This window comes from Physcomitrium patens, chromosome 25, assembly GCF_059467195.1.
Source record: "Physcomitrium patens ecotype Gransden chromosome 25, ASM5946719v1, whole genome shotgun sequence".
NCBI classification, from domain to species: Eukaryota; Viridiplantae; Streptophyta; class Bryopsida; order Funariales; family Funariaceae; genus Physcomitrium; species Physcomitrium patens.
In genome coordinates, this window is record NC_143434.1 from 14,840,117 (window position 1) to 14,864,560 (window position 24,444).

The 24,444-nt window shown below is 34.9% G+C and overlaps 2 protein-coding genes and 1 pseudogene across 16 annotated transcripts; 1 reads left to right on the forward strand and 2 right to left on the reverse strand.

The window, feature by feature from the left end:
* Nucleotides 1-12,707: 12,707 nt before the first annotated feature.
* On the reverse strand, nt 12,708-14,151 carry LOC112277493 (uncharacterized). Of its 4 annotated transcripts, none has more exons than XM_090247442.1 (3): nt 13,710-14,151; nt 13,459-13,623; nt 12,708-13,303 (listed from the first exon to the last, which is right to left on the reverse strand). In XM_090247442.1, the coding sequence occupies exons 1-3, from the start codon at nt 13,955-13,957 to the stop codon at nt 13,219-13,221; spliced, it is 498 nt and encodes a 165-aa protein (XP_090103568.1). In that variant the 5' UTR covers nt 13,958-14,151; the 3' UTR covers nt 12,708-13,218. The 4 variants fall into 4 exon arrangements, with proteins under 4 accessions (XP_090103568.1, XP_090103569.1, XP_090103571.1 ...); XM_090247443.1 differs by having other exon boundaries at nt 13,018-13,136; nt 13,710-14,095; XM_090247445.1 differs by having other exon boundaries at nt 13,168-13,303; nt 13,459-13,631; nt 13,710-14,021.
* Nucleotides 14,152-14,989: 838 nt separating this feature from the next.
* Nucleotides 14,990-20,133, reverse strand: LOC112277360 (uncharacterized). Of its 12 annotated transcripts, none has more exons than XM_090247439.1 (11): nt 19,797-20,097; nt 19,432-19,609; nt 19,236-19,327; nt 19,053-19,124; nt 18,451-18,557; nt 18,199-18,254; nt 17,836-18,037; nt 16,727-17,504; nt 16,312-16,381; nt 15,568-16,051; nt 14,990-15,198 (listed from the first exon to the last, which is right to left on the reverse strand). In XM_090247439.1, exons 1-11 carry the CDS (start codon nt 19,853-19,855, stop codon nt 15,179-15,181), a joined length of 2,118 nt encoding a protein of 705 aa, XP_090103565.1. In that variant the 5' UTR covers nt 19,856-20,097; the 3' UTR covers nt 14,990-15,178. The 12 variants fall into 12 exon arrangements, with proteins under 12 accessions (XP_090103565.1, XP_090103566.1, XP_090103564.1 ...); XM_090247440.1 differs by having other exon boundaries at nt 14,990-15,134; nt 16,312-16,384; XM_090247438.1 differs by having other exon boundaries at nt 16,312-16,384.
* A 2,769-nt stretch (nt 20,134-22,902) lies between these two features.
* LOC112277528 (epoxide hydrolase 3 pseudogene) lies at nt 22,903-23,389 on the forward strand (annotated as a pseudogene).
* The last annotated feature ends 1,055 nt before the right edge of the window (nt 23,390-24,444 follow it).

Here is a 24,444-nt window from a genome sequence, read left to right on the forward strand (position 1 = left end):
TAGAGCTTTTGGTGGAGTTTCTTGTAAAGAATAAGGTACATACATGGATCCATCCATTGTTATTATGTTTCAAGCCTTATCATTACCTATGCAGCAACAACAAAGCAATGATCGCAAAGAAGCTTTAGCAACCAAAGCATTGCAAGCAGTGGTCAATAAAATTGATCAACTTGATGGAAGAGATATTTTAAAGTACTTAAGATGTTATGTTCAAGAAATGGAATTAAATCGGATTTTTGAGAAGAAGATGGTTGAATTATTTGGACTTGCGACAATACTAGAGATAAGAGAGCGTATTACATCAATTATGGATCATTATAGAAATTCATGGGAGATTTTTTTACATGCATTAAAAGACGAATATTTCTTGAAGGACATTGATCATGTTACTCAGAAATTATTTCTAGAATGGATTGAGCAACCTAATAAGAATTTATAAGCAACAGAGTTACTAAAAAAATTTCAGAGGTAATATTCTCAATTATTGAAGGTAAAAAAATTGATATTAGAGCCAAACAAGGTTGAATTATTTCTTCAAGGTACTAATGGAGAATTACAAGAGAAATTAAAATTGCTTCTTGAAGATAAAGAAGAAAATGAAGGATTGACAACAAAGTGGAAAAATTTTGAAAATGCAGTGGATTTGCTTGTAAAAAGAAAAAAGAGAAAAGATAGGAGTAATATTCCAAAAGCAGTACAAGCACCTAAAATTTCATTACATACAACACGACTAACAATACCTATTGTTTAACCTTCAACATCTTTATCGAAGAAAGGAGATATGGGGATTGAAGAAAATATTACATGGAATGCGAGATCTTCAAATCAAATTGGCAAGACTTGAAGAAAATACTTCTACAAATAATTTGAAGAATGTTTCAAAAAAAGAATATATAGAAAGGTATATCTGGTGTGATGATGCTTCACATACTAGGAAGGATTGCAATGAATTTAATAATATGGTACAGCAAGGAGTTATTTCCAGGAAAGATGGAAAGATTGCATTAAAAGATACAGAGGATCTCTATCAAACCCGTTTTGGCAAAAGAGATATGAGAGCACTGATTTAAGATTATTTAATAGAACATGGAATAGCAACACGAGAGAGTGCAAGTTATGGTAGTAGAGTAGATGATAACTTTGGTAGAAGTATAGAAACTAGTGAATTTTGGGCTTTTTTTATTTCTATAATGCAAAAAGGAAAAATACCTAGGCAAGCGTTATTGAGGACTGCAGCTACAATATGAAGTACAACAAGTTGGAAAGATCCTGTTGAGTCTCTTTCAGTTCATGCATATATTCCTAAGAGCCAACATGAAGCTTTGATGGAAGAAAAGAGACGAGAAAATTTTGATGATACAAGAAAAGGAAATTCTTCTAAGAAGCAAACTCGAGGAGACAAGGCTTGTGAGGCAACTTCACAAGAATTACCTATAAAAGATACTTTAGCATCATTGGAAGAAAAAACAAAGGAAACAAAAGATAAGGATAAATCAATTGCTTATAAGCTACTTTTTGATATTGAAGCGGCAACAAATTTAAAAGGGGTGTTGAAAGAATTTATATTAAATGCTAAGGTGAATTCACATTGAAAGAAATTTTGAGAATTACAAAGAAGGAGTTTCATGATGTTATCATTGACAGCGTTAAGCAAAAGAGGTAATTCATGGGCAAAGCTAGAATGAGTCATGCTATTGATGCAAGTTTATGTAAAGATGAAGAAGAGGGTGGTAATGGTTACAAGCAATCAAAAAATGAAAAGAATGGATATAATCAACGAGTATATTTCGAAGATTATAGTAATAAAGAAATGGAAGCTTCAAGCCATTATACTCGAAACCATTGGACAAGGGCAATTATTGAAGTATTGGTGAAAGTAAGAGATATAGAAGAACCAATTATTGCTTTAGTCAACCATGGTTCTAAAATAAATCTTATGTCTAAAGATCTTTATAAGAAGCAAAAATGGCAAATAGATATGGAACATGGATGGGCAACACGAGCAGCCAATAACACATAAGGTGAATTATATGGAGCTTGTCTAGATGTCAAAATTTGGATTGGAGATGTTGTGATAGAAGAACATTTCTTTATTCAAGATACAACGTCTTATCCATTGATTTTAGGACAACCTTATATTACGACAACACGGATAGAAATAAAAGTATTTGATGATGGTTCTGCTTATGCAAGGATACGTAGTGAAGATGGAAAGAAAGTTATATAATTTCTAACAAAATCTCCTAATCATGAACGAAATCAAGATAGGTTGAGAGAGAAACCATTGCAAAGGATTGTTGAAGAATTTAAGGATTTTGGGGAAGTACCACTATGGAACGAGATTATGGAGGTACAAAAGAGGAGGTACTCTCACGAGATGTAGGTGCCTTTGATGCAAGTTTTATTGATATTTTTGAGAATAGAAATATTATGTATAAGAAAGTTGATGATTTTAAAAGAAAAAAAAAAAAAAAGATTATATAGTATTAAAAGGAAATTATGCAAATTAGGGACATTAGAAGATGATGAGAGGATTTTAGGTGTTTATGAAGAAAATAGATTGGAAGATTCTTTAGAATTAATTGCATCTATTGGATTTGGAGATAATGATAAGATTGTGAAAATTCATTCGAAGGAGGTTTATACTATACTTGAATCTATTCAAGCACCAGAAGTTATTGTAGACACAAAACATAAAGCAGTAGATAAAAAGGTAAAACCTGTTGTCGGACCTTTACCAGAAGATTCTAAGGAACAAATGGAAGAAGCATCAAAAGAAGAGAGTTTAAGAAATCTGAAGAATATTGGACATCGGTTTACAAAGGAGACTTTTGAAGAATTAAAGATTGGATGTGATGGTTCTTTATTTCCAGCAGAAATCAAATATTTTAAAAAAATGCTTGCTAAACGAGATAAATTGTTTGCCTTTGAATCTTAGAAAATAAGATGTGTAGTTTGTAATGTTGTTGTTCCTATGGTTATCTTTACAGTACCTCATGTGCCTTGGAACTTAAGGCCAATTTTCGTGCCTAGAACATATTTACCTAAATTGATAGAATTATTGAAAGAAAAGATGCGAATGAAAATTTTGGAGCCTTCTTTTGCTTCATATTCTAGTCGTTGGTTTACGATGCCTAAGAAAAATAGATTGTTATGTTTTATTCAAGATATGCAGCCAATGAATGCAATAACTATAAAAAAATATAGGTATAGGATCTTTAGTAGATGAGTTTGCAGAAGCATTTGTGGGAAGGACAATTTATTCAATGGATGATTTATATTCGAGTTATGATCAATTTCAACTTATGCATGGCAGTAGAGATCTAACAACTATGAGAAGGCTACTTGGATTATTTAAAATGTGTAGTCTCCCACAAGGTGCTACTAACTCAGTTGCACATATGATGAATAGAATGAATAAGGTATTAAGAGACTTCATTCCTGAAAAAACTATGCCTTTTTTAGATGATGTTCCTATCAAAGGATGTAAAAAAGGAGAAAAAGATGAAACTTTAGATGAAAGAGGGTGTCGCAAATATGTTGTTGATCATATATAAGATTGTGAAAAGATTTTAACTCGACTTGAAGAGGTTCATCTTACACTTTCAGGAGCAAAATCTATATTTGGAGTATAAGAAGTTCTTATTGTTGGGCATTTGTGTGGATTTTATGGAAGAAAGCAAGATCCAAACAAAGTTGATGCAATTGGAAAGATGAAAGATTCATGTGATTCTTTAACAGAAGTACACAGGGTTCTAGTAGCTTGTATATTTTATTATATATGGATTCCTCATTATACTCATGTAGTGGATCTATTGTATGAATGATTATGTAAGGATTATCAATTTATATGGGAAAGAAAGCATACTGAAGTAATGCAAAAACTAAAGGTGTTATTGATGATACCTCCAATTTTAAGAAAAATTGATTACAACTGTAATAGACAAATGATTCTTACTATGGATACTAGTCTTATTGCTATTGGATGGGCTGTGGGTCAAGATGATTGAAGTGGAAATAGATTTGCAGTTCAATTTGGAGCTGAAGTTTTAAGTACTCATCAACGTACATATTCGCAAGTCAAAAGAGAACTTTGGAGAGTTGTTTTGGCTATGAAAGTTGAAAGGGATTATTTGATTGGTGCAATAGTAGTAATTGAAACAGATTGCTTGCCATTACTTGGAATGATTACTAATTATTCAATGCCGGATATTGTAATGTTAAGATAGATTACTTATATTAAGTCATTAAATCTGGAATTTAAGCATGTTGTTGAAAAAGATAATTTAGTAGCAGACATGTTATCTCGAGCAAGATATGAAAGAGAAGATAAAATGGTTGAAGATGTTGATGATGTTAGATCAAAATTCTATTCAATATCAAATCTTAATAAAGAAGACAAGCTATTTCTTGAAGAAAATTATGAAGGAAAATTATTGGATATTGGTCATTACTTAAATACCTTGACTAAGCAAGAAAATTGGTCTATAGAAAAATTTAAACAAATAAGAAAAAAGGCATATGGATTTTTGCTTTAAGAAGGATTCTTATGGAAGAGATTAAAGAAAAGAATTGGAATGCCACAAAGAGTGATAGGCAATAAGGAAGAAAAGCAAAAATTATTAAAGAGGTTTCATGATAGTTTATGGACAAGACATAGAGGAATCTGGACTACTTTTGTGAAACTTAAAGAACGATATTGGTGGAGAAATATGTATTGAGATGTACTCTTATTTGTAGAGTCATGTAAAATTTGTCAAGCATATTCTAATATACAACATCGAGATGGACTTCATCCTACATATTCTCTAACTATTCATTTTAAATGGGTTGTTGATTTGATTATTATGCCAATCGAGTTATGGCAAATGAGATATTTGGTCTTAGCTCATGAAGATTTATCAAATTAAGTAGAAGGAAGAGCATTGAGAACAAAATCTATAGAAGGAATTTGTAGATTTTTGCTTGAAGATGTTATTTGCCGCTATGGATGTATAGGAAAAATCACTGCAGATCGTGGAGAATTAAATGCACAAGAAGTTCATGAATTCTTTGAAAGATGTGGAATCAAACTATTACTAACTAGTGCTTATAATCCTGAAGGAAATATAAAAAGTGAACGTGGTCACCCACCGATTGTGAAAGCATTAGTTAAAGCTTGTAATGGGAATATCATTAGTTAAAGCTTGTAATGGCACTAGAATTGGTCAGTATTTCTAACATCAAAGATGATTAAATATTAATAAAATCTTTTTTATTTATATTTTCACCTTATAGTCATGTTACAATACCACATCTACTCCCTCTGAACCTGTGCATCCTCTGGTATGCACCAAATAAGCTAATTATTGTTTCATTTATAATATATTCTCCAAGTCTTTGTCCAAATCTTCTTTATCACTTTTGCTATCTAAGTTAAATTCATCTTCCTGTTGAGGAATATCTAGGTCTTCACCAAGGTCTTCTATATTTATTTTTGTGTAACTAATGATATTCAGGGGCCAGTTAATGTCACCCCATTGCAAGTTATGCCACTGTACATGACATCAACAATATGCTCCACCAGCATCATCGAACCAAGTATCCTTCGTACCAACGAAATAACCATGATCATTTTCTAACCCTATATGGAACAAGCCTAATAGGTATATATTGGTGGAGACACCCAATATGCCTGATGGAAGTACAAGAAGACCACTTTGTTATTTCCATTGCAGATAGATTGGTCATTATGCTAGAAAATGTTCCGATTCCAGAGCTAGTGACGATTACATACTAGTGTGTGGGAATTGCAAGCAGTCAGGGCATACTTATCAGTAATATAATGCTTCGTTTAATTTTAATAATCAGAATCAGTAGATCCAAAGCTAAGAAAAAAAATGAAGAAATAAATTGAGGTCCTCAAGATTCTCCGATAAATCGAGTGAAATGTATCCAAGCCGTTCTTAGCAAGAGTCGATAAAAGGAGAAAGGACCAATTCAACATTTGGGTGAGCTTGATGCGAAGGGCCAATTTGATCCAATTACGGGGACATCCAATCTAGGTCTTGTTATGGACCTCTTACCTAGTATGAGACCTGACTTGGTTGGGCAACCTAATGAGGTCTTGATTACAGAGGCTTTAGTTCCCTTTCGAGCTGTTCCGTTCTTTATGCCGTTTTGAGGAAACGTCCTTTTTATGAAAAGATCCTTGTAGGGGCGGGAATTCTATAGAAGCACAGTCTGCTATTTCAATTTCGAGTCTAGGACAGAACAATATGGGACCTCACAGAATTTAAAAAAAAAAAAAAAAAAAACATTTGGAGAACTTGGTGCGTTCTCAAGCAAGATAGCACGTAATACGATAGCGGATGTGTATTGATTTTCGAGGGCTCAAGAATATAACCATCAATGATATGTATCCTCTACCTTTGACATCCGAACTTCTCAATCAATTGAATCAAGCTAAGATCTATACAAAAATAGATCTACGAGGAGCATACAATCCAGTAGATAATAAGAAGGAGATAAATAAAAGACAGCATTTTGAACTAGGTATGGACATTTTGAATATAATGTCATACCTTTTGGACTTATAAATATATTGATAACTTTTTAACATCTAATGAATGATGTTTTTCAAGAATTTTTAGACGAATTTATTATTTGTTATTTAAATGACATTTTGATCTATTCTAAGAATATAAATGAACATAAACTTCATCTTTGTCATGTATTACAAAAATTAAGAGATGCAAGACTCTATGCCAAGTTAGAAAAGTGTATATTCCATAGTACTCAAGTCGACTTCTTAGTATACATCATTTCAAATGATAGATTAATGAAAGATCTTGAAAAAATTCAAACGATTATAAATTGGAAGATTCTAAAAATGGTAAGAGATGTTCAATACTTTTTAGGCTTTGTCAAATATTATAGGATCTTCATCAAAGACTTCTCTCAAGTTGCAGCTCTACTTACACATTTGACTTGGAAAGACAAACTTGAATAAAACAAAGAAACTAAAGCATCTTTTAAAACTTTAAAGTCAAATTTTATTTTTGCATCAATCTTATATTGCGCCAACTTTTTTAAGGTATTTTTTTATGGAAATAGATGCATCATACTTTGCTTTGGATGTTGTATTATCACAAATAGAAACAAATGATAATCTTCATCTAATAGCTTTTCATTCTAGAAAATTTTTAGCAATCAAGATTAACTATAAAATCCACGACAAAAAACTTCTTACAATCATGAATTCATTTCTAGAAGGTGCTTCTAATCCAGTCACCATATATATAGATCACAAGAATTTTAAGTACTTCATGTCAACACAAGTTTTAAATTGTTGTCAAGTCCATTGAAGCATGTCTTTATCAAGATTTGATTTCAAGATCACATATCGACCCAGAAAATAATAAGGTTTATTAGACGCCATTTCTAGACATTCTTATCTTACACCAAAAGAAAGAAATGTATCTTTTGATTAACAAAGAATAATTTTCTTGAAGCCAGAGCATTTTTATTTTTGAATAATGAAAGCAACATTGACTTTTGATTCGATCCTTGTGAAACAAATCCAATCAAGTATGTCTTCTGATCCTCTTATTCACAATATCCAAAATCCTTCTTCTAAGTCCTAAGATACTTTTAAGTTTGAATTCAAAAACAACCTACTCTATTTGGAAGGTTGATTATATGTTCCAAAAGAAGAAGCACAATTACAAGTTCTTCAAGCACGTCACGACTTTCCAACAGCACGATATTTTAGATACAATAAGACTTTGGAGCTTATATTTGGAGATTTTTGGTGGCGACAAATATGAAAGGATGTGAAAGACTTTGTTCAATCATGCGATGTTTGTTCAAGATCAAAAACTCCTTGTCATTGATTTTACGGACTTCTTCAACCATTACCAATTCTAGAACAACCATGGTCTTCTGTTTCTATGGATTTTATCATGGATCTTCTAATCTCACGTTCTTATGACTCTATATTTGTGATAGTAGATAATTTTACCAAAATCACACATTATGTACCATGTATAAAATCTTTCAAAGGTGAAGAAACAATTAAACTCTTCCATGACAACATCTATGGTTATCATAGATTATCCAAGGATATTATATCTGATAGGAGAACTCAATTTGTATTAAGTTTTTAGTAGATTCTTTTTAAGATTCTAAAAGTAGATATAAAACTATCTTCGACATTCCATTCTCAAACTAATGAACAAACGGAGTGTATTAATCAAGTTTTGGAATAGTATTTAAGATGTACTATCAACTACCAATAAGATGATTGGATAATTCTTTCGCCATTGGCAGAGTTTTTTTATAATAATACCGTACATTCTTCTATAAAACAAATACCTTTCTTTGTTAATTATGATTATCATCTACAACTTGATATTTTTGACTTTTCAAAAGCTGATAATCTTGCAACAAAAAATTTGGCAAATCATTTGTCAGAGCTACATGCAACAATGAAGGCACAGTTAAAAGAAGCTTAAGAATAAGAAAAGTTCAATGCGGATGTTTATTGAAAGGAATAACCACCATATCACATGGGTGATAAGATATGGTTACTTTTTCACAATATCAAGACCACTTGTCTTTGTGATAAGTTGGACTATCATAGGCTTGGACCATTTTCTATTTCTACATAAATCAATTCAGTTGCATATCGTTTACATCTACCAAAGTTAATGAAAATCCATCTAGTATTCCACATCTCTCTTCTTGAATCATATAAGACAGTGGGCATATTAAGAAGAAGACAAGCTCCACTTCTTCATATAAAAGTAGACCATAATAAAGAATTTGAAGTAGAAGAAGTCCTAGATTTAAGGCAGCGTCGAAATAAATTATAATATCTTGTCCATTGGCACAGATATGATATTGCTAAACGTACATAGGAATCAATAAAAAATCTTATAAATGTAGGAAAGGCAGTGGAGGATTTTTATCAATGATATCCATCAAAATTAAAATAAAAACCTTCTCTTTGAAAAGAATAAGATCTAGATAAGATAACATTCTACTTTAAATCCTTGTTTGAAGCTTCTTTATAGTTGTGACACTAAAAAGATAGAGAACTAACAACCAGCAGATTTAATTGAAGAGCCTTTATTTGCTGACCTATCGGATGAGACATTGTGATTATCACAACCTTCAAGACGATACAATTGAGATGAAGATTCTCAAAAATAAGATGTTTTTCTTTGAATAGATGGTGACATACAACATATTTGGTATCATGACCTTGGAAGAGACTCCTAATATTTGATAATTTTATTAGAGGTAGGAACAATTCCTAACGGTATTTCAAATATTTTATTTGAAGGAAGTTATGAAGGCCTCAACAATGATCAAATAACAAGGTGGACTTCTTGTCTTGATATGTGACACTATCGATGGTTGAGAGGTTCTATCAGCCATCTTTAAAGAGAACAAAGATCAGAGTATGTGGCAAATATAATTTGTCACATCAGAGATTTCTTCAACATATGATGATTGCTCGTCATGGTACTCGTCCCTAGAAGGGATGGTAATATCATGGACATACACATGTAAGCCAATAATTACTTGTATAAATAGGTAGAAGTAAGTAGAAGTAAATAAAAGTAAGTTAATTCTATAATATCTTCTATAGAAGCTTTCTAAAAGCTTTATAGATGTTACTTTGACTTTATAGGTATCTATAATTGACTTTTTGGATTAGAAAAGTGGTCAAAAAGTTGGCCATGTGCCTTACATATTACTAGCTTGAAGACTAAGCTAACTATGTAGAAAAACTTGCCTTATAAGTCAACGCATGTGTCTTATAAAGTCAACACATATTAGAGGTCCTATACAATATCGCCATGTAGCCTCTAGTTAGATAGTATATATAGAGACAAGAATGAAGCCCTCTTCACTCTTGTCAACTCCTTTCTTGCTTCTAGTTTAGTTTCAAGAGTCTCAAGTTTTCTTGTCTTTTGGCAATTAGTCATTTCAGTTTCTTTTTAATATATGTACTTCCTTATTTCTATTTTGTTATCTTTTCTTTGATATGGATTTCATTGATTTATGCATCATCTTTTAGTTCATGTCTTTGACAAAAAAAAGTTGTAAGAACTTGAAGTTGAATGAGACATTTTTTTGGAAATTGAAATTTGGTGCTTTCTAATTACATGGTTTTTATTGTGACTGAATGTCATTCTTTTCTAATTTAAATAATTTTAGAATTTATGTCACACTTTATATCTTAAAACTACCAAACTTGTTTGAGTAATTTTTTGCTTTGTAATTAAACTTTTTATAATATGAATACAAATTTTCTTTATAATTCATATCTCTCTCTATTTGTATTAGTTGTTCAAATTGAATTGCATCAATCTATATAGGTTTAGAGCTTGTTGAATATTTTTTTTGATATTCTTAAAGAAATAGCATTAAAATTATAATAGTTATTATTAAAAATCTAATTTTTTTCTTATTGTAATTTAAATACTCAATTATTGTAAGTAATAGATTGAGATATGAGTTTTTTTAAACTATCAATCTAAGACATTTTATTTAATAAATATTTTATATTTTTTCTTAAACCATATTAAAATTGAGTCATAAATGCCTTATCATTTTAATCAATGTTATATAAAAAAAATTAAAATTTTGCAATATAAATTGTACTTGAATACAATCTTTGTTGCAAATTTTGTAATTTCTTTTCTACAACTCTTTTTCAATCACTATCTCTAAATACAATAGAAAATCTTTCTATAAAAGCCTCTAAATTATATAATATTAGAAAATTATTTTATAAATAGTAGAAAAAATCATAAATAAAGACTTTCTAATTAAAAAATTATCTATAAAAGTAATTTTAATAAACTTATCTAAATAAGAAGAAGGATAAGAGCATAAGCAAAACCATACTTATTACACAAAGTTGCAAAAATTTGATCTTATTTCATCAAATTTATTTGGTATGCTAGTATTTTTTTTTGTAGTAATTCTTAAATAATCTATAAAAATTATATTTAATATATATATATAGTACTTTTTTTTTAATCAAAAAAAATCTTATTTTAAATTATAGATTTATTGTCTAGCTTTTTTAAACCTTAAATTATTATAATACTCTTTACTTGGATTACAAAGAAATAAAATCTTCTTTCTTAAACTATCTTCAAGAAAACAAAGTTCTAAAAGGATTGCTATCCAATTTTCTACATATGAAGATATATTACTTATGATTTGATCTACTTCAATATTTATAAAATAAATAGATGGAATTCTAAGATATAAAAAAAATGATTTGACAAAATAATAGTACTATTTATAACTAAATCAAATTTAGAAAAAGAAATAATATTAAAAAATATAAATTTATAATAGGATAATATGTAGCTTCTAAGGTGCTTCAATGCTTTCAAGAAGAAGAATAGTCCATATTCTATAAAGAAGGACAAGCTTCATAATTGATATTAGAAATTTCAAAAATTATTATAGATTATTTTAAAGGACTTATGTAAGATAATAATAAAATAATGGAATACATGATTCTTATCTCAAAACAACACTATTTAAGAACAAGAAGAAGACTTGAAGGTCCAAACTAGACTACAAAATATGTGTTGACAAGACTAAAGAACACTTCTTTAATACATAAATTATAAAATTAGAAAGCTTCAAACTAACTTCTTTTAGAAGGCTTAGCTCCTATTTCATCATAGGATGTTTTGTGAGCAACTCCTTTATTGCTTTGATATGAAGAAACCTTAAGAACCTTCTCTTATCACTTTCTATATTACTTAGAAGTTAAATAATCTAGAGAATCTCTTCTAACAACCTCTATGAAACTTCTACAACCTTTTAAGATCTTTTAAATCCTTTTAAGAACTTCTAAGAAGTTGCAAAATCCTCTAGAACCTATTTCAAATAGATATCCAAGTCTCATTTAGGAATCCAAGTTAATTTGGAAATGATTTTTCTACCTAGGATTAGAATACTTGAATTAGGTCAAATTAGGATATGATATAAATCAAAATAAGTAATTTTTCATAATTAATTAGAAGTAGCATGAGTATAAAAATTAAGATTGTATGTAAGATAATTCAAAACTATGATTGATATAAAATCCTTCTTAATATAGGTTCTACTCACAATTCAAAGATTTTAGCAAAACAAATAGTATAGACTTAATGTTGCAAGTTGGCATTTGATATAAAAGAGCATTATCAAACAATGTTTAAAAGTAGTCACTAAATATAAACCAAACATGTAATCAAGTTTGGTTGAATTTCAAAGTATCTTACTACAAACTAACATATATCTAATGTACTAAAGTCTAAATTAAAGATTTAATGTGAAGAGGTTTAAGAATCTATATTGTAAATATTAAGTTTTTAAATTAATGTCAGTGACATACATATTAACATTAGTATTTACTTAGATAAAAAGAATGACATAGAAGTAGATAAATTTAATAATACCTTGTAGAAAATTTTTATAGATGGAGATATGATTTCTTAAGTATTTATAAGTGTTTGATAAGTTGATAACTTGGTTAACAAATTGGCCACATCTTGCATATGTTGGCCACTTGATGTATAAGTTGTCTATGTGGTACATATGTTGGAAACTTGTTTATAAGTTAGACACATATTTTGCAAGTTAGACATGTGTTAAATAACTTATCAAATGTTGCCATGTAATTCATTAATTAAATAATATATATATACATAGAGACAAGAATAAAGTCTTCTTTACTTTTATTAATTCTTTTCTTGCTTCTAGTCTAATTTCTAGAATCTATAGATTTTTTTTGTTTTTGGCAATTGTTATTCTAGTTTCTTCTTCAATATACATTCTTTTCCATGTTTTTTAATGCCATCCTTCTTTAAGATACAAGAAGTTTTAAATCTTTTGATGTTTTGATCAGTTGAAGTTGAGAAACCTCACTAGGGCACTTTGTACCTACAAAAAATTAATCAGAGCGCCTAAATCGATGATTCAGTCGTGAAGCTGCGATGGAATCGAGAGTATGCGGAACTGATTCAGTAGAAAACTCTGATTTCTACAGTTTAGTCTACACGAAGGGAGTCCCCGTATCGGTGAAGAGGGAGGTGAGGCACGATCGTAGCAGATAATGCCATCAACAGCGTGATCTACACACGCAGACATGAGCAAACACACAACTTGAGAGTGGCGGAGAAGGGAATATACTATGGCACAGTGGCACTTTTTGGTTTAGCTGGACGATGGATTAGATCCGGAGTTCACCAGCAGTGGGAGGGACAAGACGTCCCAAATTGGCCAAAGGGCAACAGAGAACCTGTTGTTGGATAAGGATGGATAGGTCAGTTCCTACATTGGAACCTATTGATGAGAGTGAAAACTTCCCAAGCGAGTTGCAAGGACAAAAAAATATGAATCATGCTCAACAGTGGCATCGTTTCTGCCTAGGCAGGTTATCAACGAAGTGCTTACAGCAAGAGTGATGTCAATCCGACTAGGGTGGCGGTCGGGATTGCGGTAGGTGCGATAAGCTCCCATTTATCTTCACATTTGAGGATGTGACGAAACCAAACTGCCAAGTAGGTGGAGATCGCCGCACCGATTGCAAGACTTGCAAAACCCAGTAGAAACGGAATTCTGCAGACCTTCAAACTAGCTTTGTCACACTCAAGCTCCCGTATAGAAAAGATATTTTCCAAGTTAAAGGGTAATAGAAGTCTTACCTGCGGACGCGGGTGTCGAAGAACAAGACATGACAGAGATGGTGACGAGAGTCGCCGTAGTAAATGGCAAAGACGGCAGCGAATTGCCATAACAAGTTTTCGATGGTGCGGGACCATGAAAGAGGTTCAGAACCAGGGGAAGTGGCGGCGGGGAATGACCCGACCCCGAGCTCCACTTCTGAGTCTGGCGGAAAGCTGTAGCGTTGCCTCACATTGGCCATCAATCGTTCCCTTCCTTCACTGAACATCACCCAATGCTCAGAACTAGGTACAGATTCTAGTTCGCTGTCCTCGAACTACCTGTGTCCGAATCTGCAGACGATTGCGAAACTCTCCTGATTAGGACCTACAGATTCAAAAGCCCATTCGGATCTCCCTTTAACACATTGGCGAATCTGAAGGGTAGGCATCTCTGGCTCATGACGCCAACATACCTCAGGTTACTCACCACTTTCAGGGCTTCGACAACGTCGAATGCCGTGTTGGCGAAGGAACGTTTAGAGTTGGGCAGATCTCTGTAACTTCATTAGGTGAGCTTGCTTAGCAGCTTCAGTTCCGGTTAATGGAGGATATGTAAATACATGTAATTGAAAATTTATCTGTTTCGTTAAAGAAGACAACGCTATTCACAGACGATTAAGAGTCAAGAATTGCAGTTAGGCGCTCTCCCTCTAATTCAATCTCGCTACTCCAAAAATAGAGACATAAACGGAATCAGGCAGCCAACGTGAGAAATGATTGTGAATGTTGGGTCAGAATTGTTGGACATCGATCTTGGATGGTTGTGGGCAACCAACCACGAGAGAAGTGCTTGCCACTGTCTTAGAAATATAATCCCTGGTTTCTCAATGGCTGCCCACTAGACTAGGATGAGCTGTTGCATGCAGTGATGACGACCTACAGTGCCTCCAGTACAACACATCAAACTGACACTGGATGCATGCTACCTTTGTCGAAAGCTTCGTGGAAATGGGATGGTTCATTTCAAAGTGTGAGCACATACGATCGATGAACACCTGACATCTCATAACAATAGGATGAAATCGATTATAGTACAATCGCAGTGGTGTGAACACTTATGTACTGGGACGTATTTCCCAGACCCAGCACTCGCAATCCATTTTCCAGATCCAATACAACTATCAGGCCAGTGTCTCCATAACAACTACGGCACTTGATGCCAAACAGGACCCTTAACTCTCAAATTCGCTCGAAAAAGTATGTACACTAGAGTTGCATAATTCGGCCGCAAACATTCAAGGTTTAGTGAAGCAGAGATGTTGGTTAAAAGAAATGCTTTAAATCAGTAGACCTACAACATTACAATTTCCAGGCTAACTAGAACGTTATGCAGTCCCAAACCACACCCAAGCTACTACCTTCGAACGACTTAGAGCTAATATTGTTTTTACCCGCTTGTCATACCTGTGGAAACGTATTTTTATTTCGATTTTAGACAACAACAAACTTCATCGCGAAATTTCGAATGCTGCTTTGCAAAAGATCAGAAAAGAAAAAGACATCAGATACCAAGTAGATCGACTCTTCCTGGATGACTAGGGCCCCTTAAAAAAAATATAATTAGAGTTGGTGAGACAGTTGACAGAAAAAAATACAAGCATCCGTTAGAGCACACGAATTGCTGCCTGCAAATTTGGCAGCTCCTGCAGAGAGGAGCCGCCCTGCAACAAACAGCCTTGACATGTTACAGTTACCTCTTCTGTCTTAGGACTGATGTTTAGGGGTCTATGTTCCATTGAGCAATCGCTAATACTTTCATCCATGCAAGGAACAACTTTTCCAGATCTATCATCATCCAGAAATGCATGGTCTTCATCCATAGGTTCTGAGCACTCACCATCACAATCCATCCATCCGGTATCATCAGTCAGCACTAATTGTTCCTCGTCTCCATCAGAGCCATTGCCCTTGTCATAAATTACAATTCTGGTTTCTTCAATCATTGGCTGATCTTCTAACCGCTTTCTTTTGAAAAAAACTTGGGGTGAACTCTCAGTCTGGGTTTCAAATGTTTTCCTTTTGGAGTCTTGTCCGTTGCAATGATTGCTGACAACAGTCGACAGCTTAAATCTCACGGATCGAGTCTCACGAGTAAACTCAGATTCTCTTCCAGAATGGCCGAGTTCAAATGAGACTGAAGCGTTCTGTTTCAGGTCAATAGGATGAATAGCAGCTTCATTACCATGTGCTGAAGGGACAGATCTTTTGGCACACGGGGTCCACTGCTCAGCTTGTAGCCAAGGTCCTGCAATTGCTAAAGATTCTATTGGGCTTGAACATTCGAAGGCCTTCACACTTGCAACATACTTAGCCATTGACATCTGCAATAGCACCATAACTAAATCAGTTTAGGTCAGCAGCAAGCTAGAACGTGATTTCCAGAACATTGGTGTTCTCTGAACTGCAGCGGTCTACGTAGAAGTTTTAGAGTTGAGTAGTTTATTTGAAATGTAAAACAGTGCAGTCAATTAAATACGACGATTGGTTCACTACGAGTTTCCAAGGAAAATAATGATGTGCGGAGTGATTAGCTAGGAAAAATCGTGAAAACGAGGCTATGACTATATTCAATGGTAATGACCTGTTGCAACTCTCTTGCCTTGATAAAGGCAGTCTCCGACTCCAGTTCTCCAACAGCCTTGCTTTGTGACCTACTATCACAAGTACATAAATCGTGTTACTCGAATACAGACAATCGTGAAAATGCTTCTAAAGCACAATTTTATCAGCTGCAAGAATGTTTTAACACAAGGGAAAAACAAAAACAAAACACTCGGGGCTGGCTCCGAGGTTTAGGAAATGCGTCACTGATATCAAAACTCGTCTGAACTGGATTACTTATGTTAGATTGTGGTCCTGACTGCACCAGCATACAAAGTAAACACTTTACGAAGCATCCTTCTGTGTTTAATAAGGTGGACAGGTATACTGGGATCGAAATCGTTCGCTTCAATACCAGCAGTTGTGAATGATATGCAACCCCATGATTTCCGTACCTGACTGATTCATGACCTACGAAGTTTCTTCCAACTTCCTTCATATTTACATCGACCCCCACGTCTTGAAAGTTCCCCCCGACTGAACATGATGGACTACATCTTTCTAGCACTTTAGCACAGCGGCGAAAAGAGCCTTCGTTGACTAGTGCCGAAATGCGAGAGACAAGCTCAACAAGGCATGCCTTGTCAATTTTGCTGCGCAAACATAAATGTCCAAGCTCCTTCAGAGAGTCTTGTGGGAAATCTGCGTGCATTTGCACATTTGCACTTGTTTCGATAAAATCAGATATACCGGATGGTGACTTCTTTTTCTTCGAAAGAGCAGATGATTGATCAAGCATCCATGTTGCCCATTCCAGCAGGTCCTCTTTGCTCATAAAGGCTACCGTATTCTCTTTTGACTCCATCTTAGAACTTGAATTATGGGACATCGTAGCCAGGGTTTCGATAATGCTTGAGAGCAGAAGAGATGGTAGCTGAGGCATGTGATATGCCAACTGCACGCAGGTATGTCTCCATGCCGCTACAGAGTTGTTTTCGTGTTTCACAGCGGTACCTAAATTATCACAAGAAGATCGGGATTGCAGAACCCCTTCAAAATCACTGCTGTTTCGATATTCGAGGAAGTCATTACTGGGCATACGAGAGCTACAACTGAGACTTAGATCATGAATCAAGAGTCCTTGCTTCACCAACAGAGATGCAAGTTCGGAAGTCCCAGAGGATATAAGCTCCAGTAACTCCCTTAACAAAGATTGTTGTTGCCGTTTCATGCCTGCATGCAGAAACACAAAAAACTGTAAAACAGCTCACAATTGAGATCATTAATATGAGTGGCAAGAGCTGAAAGTCATAAACACGAGTGGTTAGAGACGATAGCAAACGGCGCTGAGCAAAGGTAATCGCATGAAAAGGGAAGCGCAAAGTAAAGGTGTCTGAGGTCTCTACGTTTAAAGTGGCCTCACTCTTGAGGTTCATTCACGACAGCAAGCACCTGAGAAATCGATCTTATTGACAATCATAGCCATTAATTTTATTTGGTCTTATCTTATCTCATTTGTTATTGAAAAGTCAAATCTGCGATTGCCATCCACAATGAGGCTTACCTTTAAGAGCCCGCTTGAGGGTCCATCGTTGCAGATTGTATTCTTGTCCTTTAGGCTCCTTACTCAACAATCGTTGCTGAGTAACCAAAATTTCGTAGATTACTTGAGCATGTTCAATAAGCTTGGTCTTCAGAGAATCTTGGGTATCTGGCAACAGCTGCTCCTGGTCCTCCCAGTAATATTTTTGCAACCATGCTAGAGCCTGAGAGTGATCACAATATGCTAATGCGCATCAGAGAGCGGTGAGAACCTCCGCGGTGGCCAATGTCAGAACAGAAGCCGACATCCGTGGTTGAAAGTCCAGCAGCAACATCCATAATAGAACAACAGTAACGAAGGGGCAAGGAATAAACAACTGCTTGCCTGTTTGCTTGCACGACGCACAAGGGGCAGAGATGGGAGCTCATTATGCGAAGTTTCTGTTCAAAAGCAAATCCGATGACTGAGATTTTCAGGCAGTTTGAAGATTTGAGAACGACTGTGTCTTGGACGGGTACAAGCAAAAGTTAATGATTGCGCATTAGTAGAGTGTATAATCCTTAAAATATGGAACAAGGTGTTTGATGAGAGACATTAACATACAGCTCGAAAGTTTTAACACTTAATAACCCGCACCATGACGAATATCAAGAAAAATACGCGGAAGACGAACTTCTTCAGCTTTACTTGTCCCTGAGGGCGTGATGCGCCTTACAGACTGATCCACCACCCCGTTCACAAATCTGACACCCAACCAATCCGTCTCGGGTTGTCAAATGAGGGCACCCGCAGACTCGACAATCAATGAGCAACTCGACATCCTCATTCCTAATGACCATCAAACAGTGGACGAACGCTACGGCAATCAAGCAACACAAATAATCGACAGAGATGCTCAGCGAATCACGAAATAAAATACACCAAATTTAGGCCATAGTTTGTCGTTTTGAACCTTCTATAATCTTATGAAACAACATGAAATGGTAAAATAAAAATATCATTAAAAATAACTGAGACCGTGTTTAGTGAAACATGTAATACCGCATTACTTGGAAGTGAGGACCGAATTATACTATAATAATCACAATAATAATGCAGCAAACATGCAATAGGGGTGGATGATTTACCGCTGGGTCGTACGCAGTTAGTGTCTACAAATAAAATGACTTGATCTACCCGTGCAATGAAGCCAAATGCTCAGAACTAATTAATGCTACTCATGGACAGAAGCTACTAACCTCACGATCGCCATCGAGTACATCATTCGAAGCATCTCCGCCGGCACAGCTACATTTGGGGGTAAGTCGGTGCTGAATCAACATAATACAACATACCACTGTGAGGATACAAGCCGTTAAAGTAAAAATAGAACCAACACTTCAGCTCTTGAAACGACCGAAAAGAAGCAGGATTCATCTTACTTCATGCGAGAATCGCGCTGTTGAATACTTATGAGTTCCGAGGTTATTTCCACAGCCATCGGCAGGACTCCCCTGCTCTGCCATGCTAAAACCTACAAAATCAGAACACCCGGAGAAGACCTAAAATAAGAGCAGGCTATAATTTCTACTCCAATTGACCAAAATAGCTCGATTCTTCATTCAAAACCAAGTTTACCATCTCATGGCAGAGAAGGTCCCAAGAAATTCCCACGACAACGTTCACGATCGTGTTAATGAAAAGAAATACAACGTCCCCAATCTCTTCCCCGCCATCGCCACACCCACAACGCCAGCTCCAAGTGAGAAGGATTCTAACCCTAAATTTCAACCGAACTATTTCTCCAGCAACGCTACTGCACCACACCTCCCCCCGAACATAAGACATCACTCAACTGCACAACAATCAACAAATTTCCACACAACGTCCATTCTCATTAACACAACCAAGCCACTAAACATCAAGACAAGTTCATCAAACAACCGCGGAAGGATACCAACCGAGCTATAATACAGAATGGGGGGGGGGAGACCCCCACTCACCCGATCCAGAGCTTCAGCAATCCGTGCAGGCGAATTGGAGAAGAAGCAGCTGCGGACATGGCGCCACTGCTGCCAGCTCTCCCATGGCACCAAGTGCGTCATCTCAAATGCTCCAAACCCCACAAGAGATTGATCCACTCCTTCTCGACGCCGTGCAGCATGCTCTGCGATCCCTCCCCTCGGAAAACGGCAAAATTCCCTCAAAATCGTCCCCACAATTGCATTCGCGACCAGGGTCGTGGTGACGACGATCTCCGTGTGCGCGTTGCAAGTTCGGATCCACGAATTGGTCCTATCGAGACTCGAATTCCATTTGTTTTCAGCGGCATTTCGTAGGATGTCGTCGCCGAAGCCAAAGGCCTTCGGACCAGCCTCCCCGTTCCAAAGACTAACACATCTCCTCTTCATCGAATGGATGAATGAACTTCGCTGTTAATTCAGATGTATTTTAGGCAACGGATAGCTTGGCAACGGGCCCCCCCCTGTTCTGTGAATGTTTATCATCCTTTGATCGGTCTGTTTTGGATGATATTCGTTGGCATGTGAACGTTAGAATTGATCCAGCTTTGGGCTTTATCTTTGAGTGCCCACCAAGTTCACTCTTTAAAGATATCTTTCAATATTGTGAAATGCCCATTTCGTATGTCCTGCGTATGAACGTAATAGAAATTTGTAAGAAAATCCAATTTCAGAAAATAATAATGGACAGAATTTGTTAATATGTGCAAATAAAACAATCTAAATTTGTGGAATTTTATTTCATGTGGATGTTTAATTGTTATGATAAAACTTAATTTTTTAATTTTTAATAAGTAATATACACATATTATTTTCATTTTTTTATTAAATTTCAACATCGGATTTAAACTTATGTAAAATAAAAGAAGGAAAAGCATATCATTCATACAATGAACATGAAATGGTAGAATTAAAACGAATTACATACTAACTTGCAAATTGGAGAATTCATAAGAAGAGTGTTATGTAAAAAAGAAATTTTATACAAAAAATAATTAAATAAAATACAATGATTTTAACTGCAACCATAAAATTTTACTTTTTACTTTTAATAAAAATAAATTTAATTAATTCTACTTTTTAATTCTATATTGGTACTATTTTAGTTGGTTTTAAATTCAATGTGTTATTTTTTAGTTAAAAAATTATATAAAAAATATTTACAAAACAATATATAGGTGTGGGTATGTGGAAACTGTGCTATTGGCCACGAAATAGGTATAAAGTTTAATTTGCAGTTGCTAAGTGAAAATTTGACTTCAAGAGAAACCAAGGAAATATATGAGCACTATCTTTCTTACCACATCTAGTGCTCTACAAAAAAAAAAAAAAAAAAAAAAAAAAAACATGCATATGTATATGTATATATAATGTTTTATCAAATGTGCATAAATGCATGATTTTTTAAGAAAAAAAAAAATGAGGTACATCTCTAAATAGAACCAACTTTAAGATTGACAATTCAAATCACATGTGTTAATGCATTATCTCCACAATAGAGTATTTCATTTTGATTCAATTGATTTTTTTTGTTTTTATCTCTGAAGAAAATCTAAATTATCAAGTATTTCAAACAGCTCTGCAATTAAAATTCTTAGAATGAAATATTGGTTTTATTTTATGGGTACAATACATTAGATACTCAAGTTGCTGAAAATCAACAATTTATTTTCAATGAGTTGTATATTAATTTCAGTGATTTTGTTTTCACATGACTACACGATTTATTCTTATGTATGTATGTGGATGTTTGTAAACACAGCCACACATGAGTAAAAGCAACTACAACAAACAAAAATAAACACATGAATAATGAGAATATACTCAAGATTTGCATTTCAATAAAAGTTCATAATTAAGATGCAGCAAAGTGCTCAAATGGAAATGAAAAAAGCTAACTTTGAATAATTTATGATTGCTTTACTCTTTAAAGGATTATCGAATTTATGAGACAAAAAACGTGCAAAAATCACCAACAGTAAACCTCCAAAACTCTGACACAATTTACGAACCTCCTTCACATGGAACTAAACCAATTCATTTGAAACAGTGAGATTAAAAGACACTCATTGTGTATGCTCCACATTTTGATAATCTACCATTTTAGTATGCTCTACACTTCAAAAACGTAGTACGAAGTAATAATAATAAGAAGAAGAATATAATAAATAAGAATAAAAAAACCCAATCACTGAAGATCAAACTCAGATCACAGATTTATATATTCTTTCAAGATACAACTTATCGGCATCAAGCACGGTCCCTGGATTACCAATTGATCGGACAACGGTGCTCAATCGTGACTTCTGCATACACAACTATGTAAGTTACAGAAACTCAGAATCCTGCAGCCTGCATATAAACCATCTCATTACTATTCTGTGTCTTCAATCAACGTATATATGTCAAAAAAATATCTGATGCTATCTTGCAAAAAAATACATGAATGAGCAGGCAAAGATCAAGGCATGAGCTAGCTCTACACCAGACTGTATCGAACAAAACAATAGAATTGACCGGAAATAATTGCAACTCGCTTAAATTACATGAATGATTGATGCAAAGCTGCTTTGAGAAGACTTCGAGAATGCCTTCGTTGTACACAGGTTTTACACAAGTTTTCTATGCATTACATGCATATAAACTGATTTCTTATCCATAGTTCATTTATGATATTGAACTCTTAGTTTCACCCAAGAAGTGACTCAAATTGCAACACTACAAAGTGGGTTTCATAAAAAAACACTAACATATCTCGATAACCCAAATTCTCACTCACGCCATTAACTCCATTTACAGTACGTGAAATGAATATTTCAAGTGACAACCCGCACCTCCCTACTCTGAACGGATTTGGTGTTGAATTGTTGGTTGGAGAATGATAACATACAAACATCAGAAAAGTCTTATCTGAGCATAATACTTCACATTCGATCTATTTTTGGTACTACGAAAAAGCCAGGAACATTGCACATGACGAAAGGACAAACCTAAGTCAAAAGGACAGTCGAGATGGGTGCGCCAAGGACTCCAGCCACTCGCATGGTCTGCTTCCTCGGCATAGTCTGCTTCCAAGGCGCTGGAAATGTGCATAAGCCGATGCTTTTGTTGATTAGACGCCACACATTTGCGCACAAGGAGGGGTGAAGAGTTGCCGGACGGCGTCGCTCGCATTGATCCAGCTGAAGAGTTGTGAAGTAGAAGCCATGGAGACACCAGCGTGGATGTCGAAGCTGACTTACCAAACGGTGAAAACAAATGGTATTGATCTGCACTTCGTCGAGCAGGGCACTGGGCCAACGGTGCTACTCCTACATGGATTTCCTGAAATTTGGTATGGTTGGCGCTATCAGATCCCTCCGTTGGTAGAGCGTGGATACCATGTCGCGGCAACGGATTTGCGAGGGAATGGCAAGTCCAAGGGCCCATCAGACATCGGGCTCTACACTATATTGCATGTCGTGGGCGACATGATTGGCCTCCTGGACGATCTGAAGGAGGAGCGCGTGTTCGTTGTTGGCCATGACTGGGGTGCCCTCATTGCGTGGGAATTAAGCTTGAAGAACTTGAAGTGAGTAGCTAGAAGAATCACTCACGGTGATCCAGCTGGTGCAAAAGAAAAAGGATCCAGGGATCCAAGCTGTGTCGATTGAGCCTCTCTGCACACTGGGTTACACCATCTCGATTAGTGATTGAAAAGTACTTGGGAACAACAGAATCTCGTAACAATGATTATCCAACTGTATTGCCATTCTCGTGGTTCATGAGCATGTTGAAGGTGTCTGGGGCTGCATCCACACAATGTTCAGGGCCATGTGCGTTGGCCGTTGAAATAAAACAGACAACAAACTCACTTGGGATCACCGTAAGACAACAAAATATGCTTATCATTCAGCTCGTTGATTCACCCATAAGACAATATTCACCAGAAAATATCACTGGTCCACCGTAAGACAACAAAATATGCTTATCATATTTTGCCACACCATCAGCCTGTGCGCTTCGCCGCACCACCAGACGTGCACCTCGCAAAATCCAACGCTCATCGCCCCTCACAGCTCGCTCCTCGCAAGGAGGAGGTTGTGACCCGATTCGTTAGTCTTCTCCCTAAATTATTCACGCATGCTTTCGGTCTTGGGTGTTGCAGTTAATATCTGAGTTAACTTGCGTTTTGGTTCACTTTTTATGAAAGCTTTTTAATGAAAACAATGAGGCATGTGGCCAAACATAGAAGGTTTTTATCTCCTCTTGTTCAACCCTTGTATTTGTCTCCCACTAGTTGTCTTACATAATAGATATCTTAATTACTACATAAAATAACATTTTGAAACTGTTTGTTCTAAAATGTGTATATGTATGTATATATACATATACATACTCTAATTAAAACATATATTTTTTGAGATTAATTCTTCAAAAATTATTTAACACATGTAATTTTATTTTAATTTTAACTATACCACATGTTTGTTTTAATTTTAATCTAAAATCAGAAATCAAAATATTTGAAAATTAAAAGTGATTTAAAAATATAAAAACATAAGATTACAAGGTCAAATATAGAATCAATACAAAGCAAGATCTTCATAAAGTGATAATTATTCAAATCAATCTAATCATTTATTTGAAA

Coding starts and splice junctions, on each gene's coding strand:
- LOC112277493 (XM_090247442.1), bottom strand. CDS start 13,957: ATGTTCAGTGAAGGAAGGGAACGATTGATGGCCAATGTGAGGCAACGC. Junction 13,624..13,709: donor TTCGACACCCGCGTCCGCAG/GTAAGACTTCTA, acceptor GAAGGTCTGCAG/AATTCCGTTTCTACTGGGTT. Junction 13,304..13,458: donor GGATTGACATCACTCTTGCT/GTAAGCACTTCG, acceptor ATCCAACAACAG/GTTCTCTGTTGCCCTTTGGC.
- LOC112277360 (XM_073531383.2), bottom strand. CDS start 19,855: ATGTCCGCAGCTGCTTCTTCTCCAATTCGCCTGCACGGATTGCTGAAG. Junction 19,125..19,235: donor CAGCGCGATTCTCGCATGAA/GTAAGATGAATC, acceptor ATGTTGATTCAG/CACCGACTTACCCCCAAATG. Junction 16,052..16,311: donor AGGCAAGAGAGTTGCAACAG/GTCATTACCATT, acceptor GTGCTATTGCAG/ATGTCAATGGCTAAGTATGT.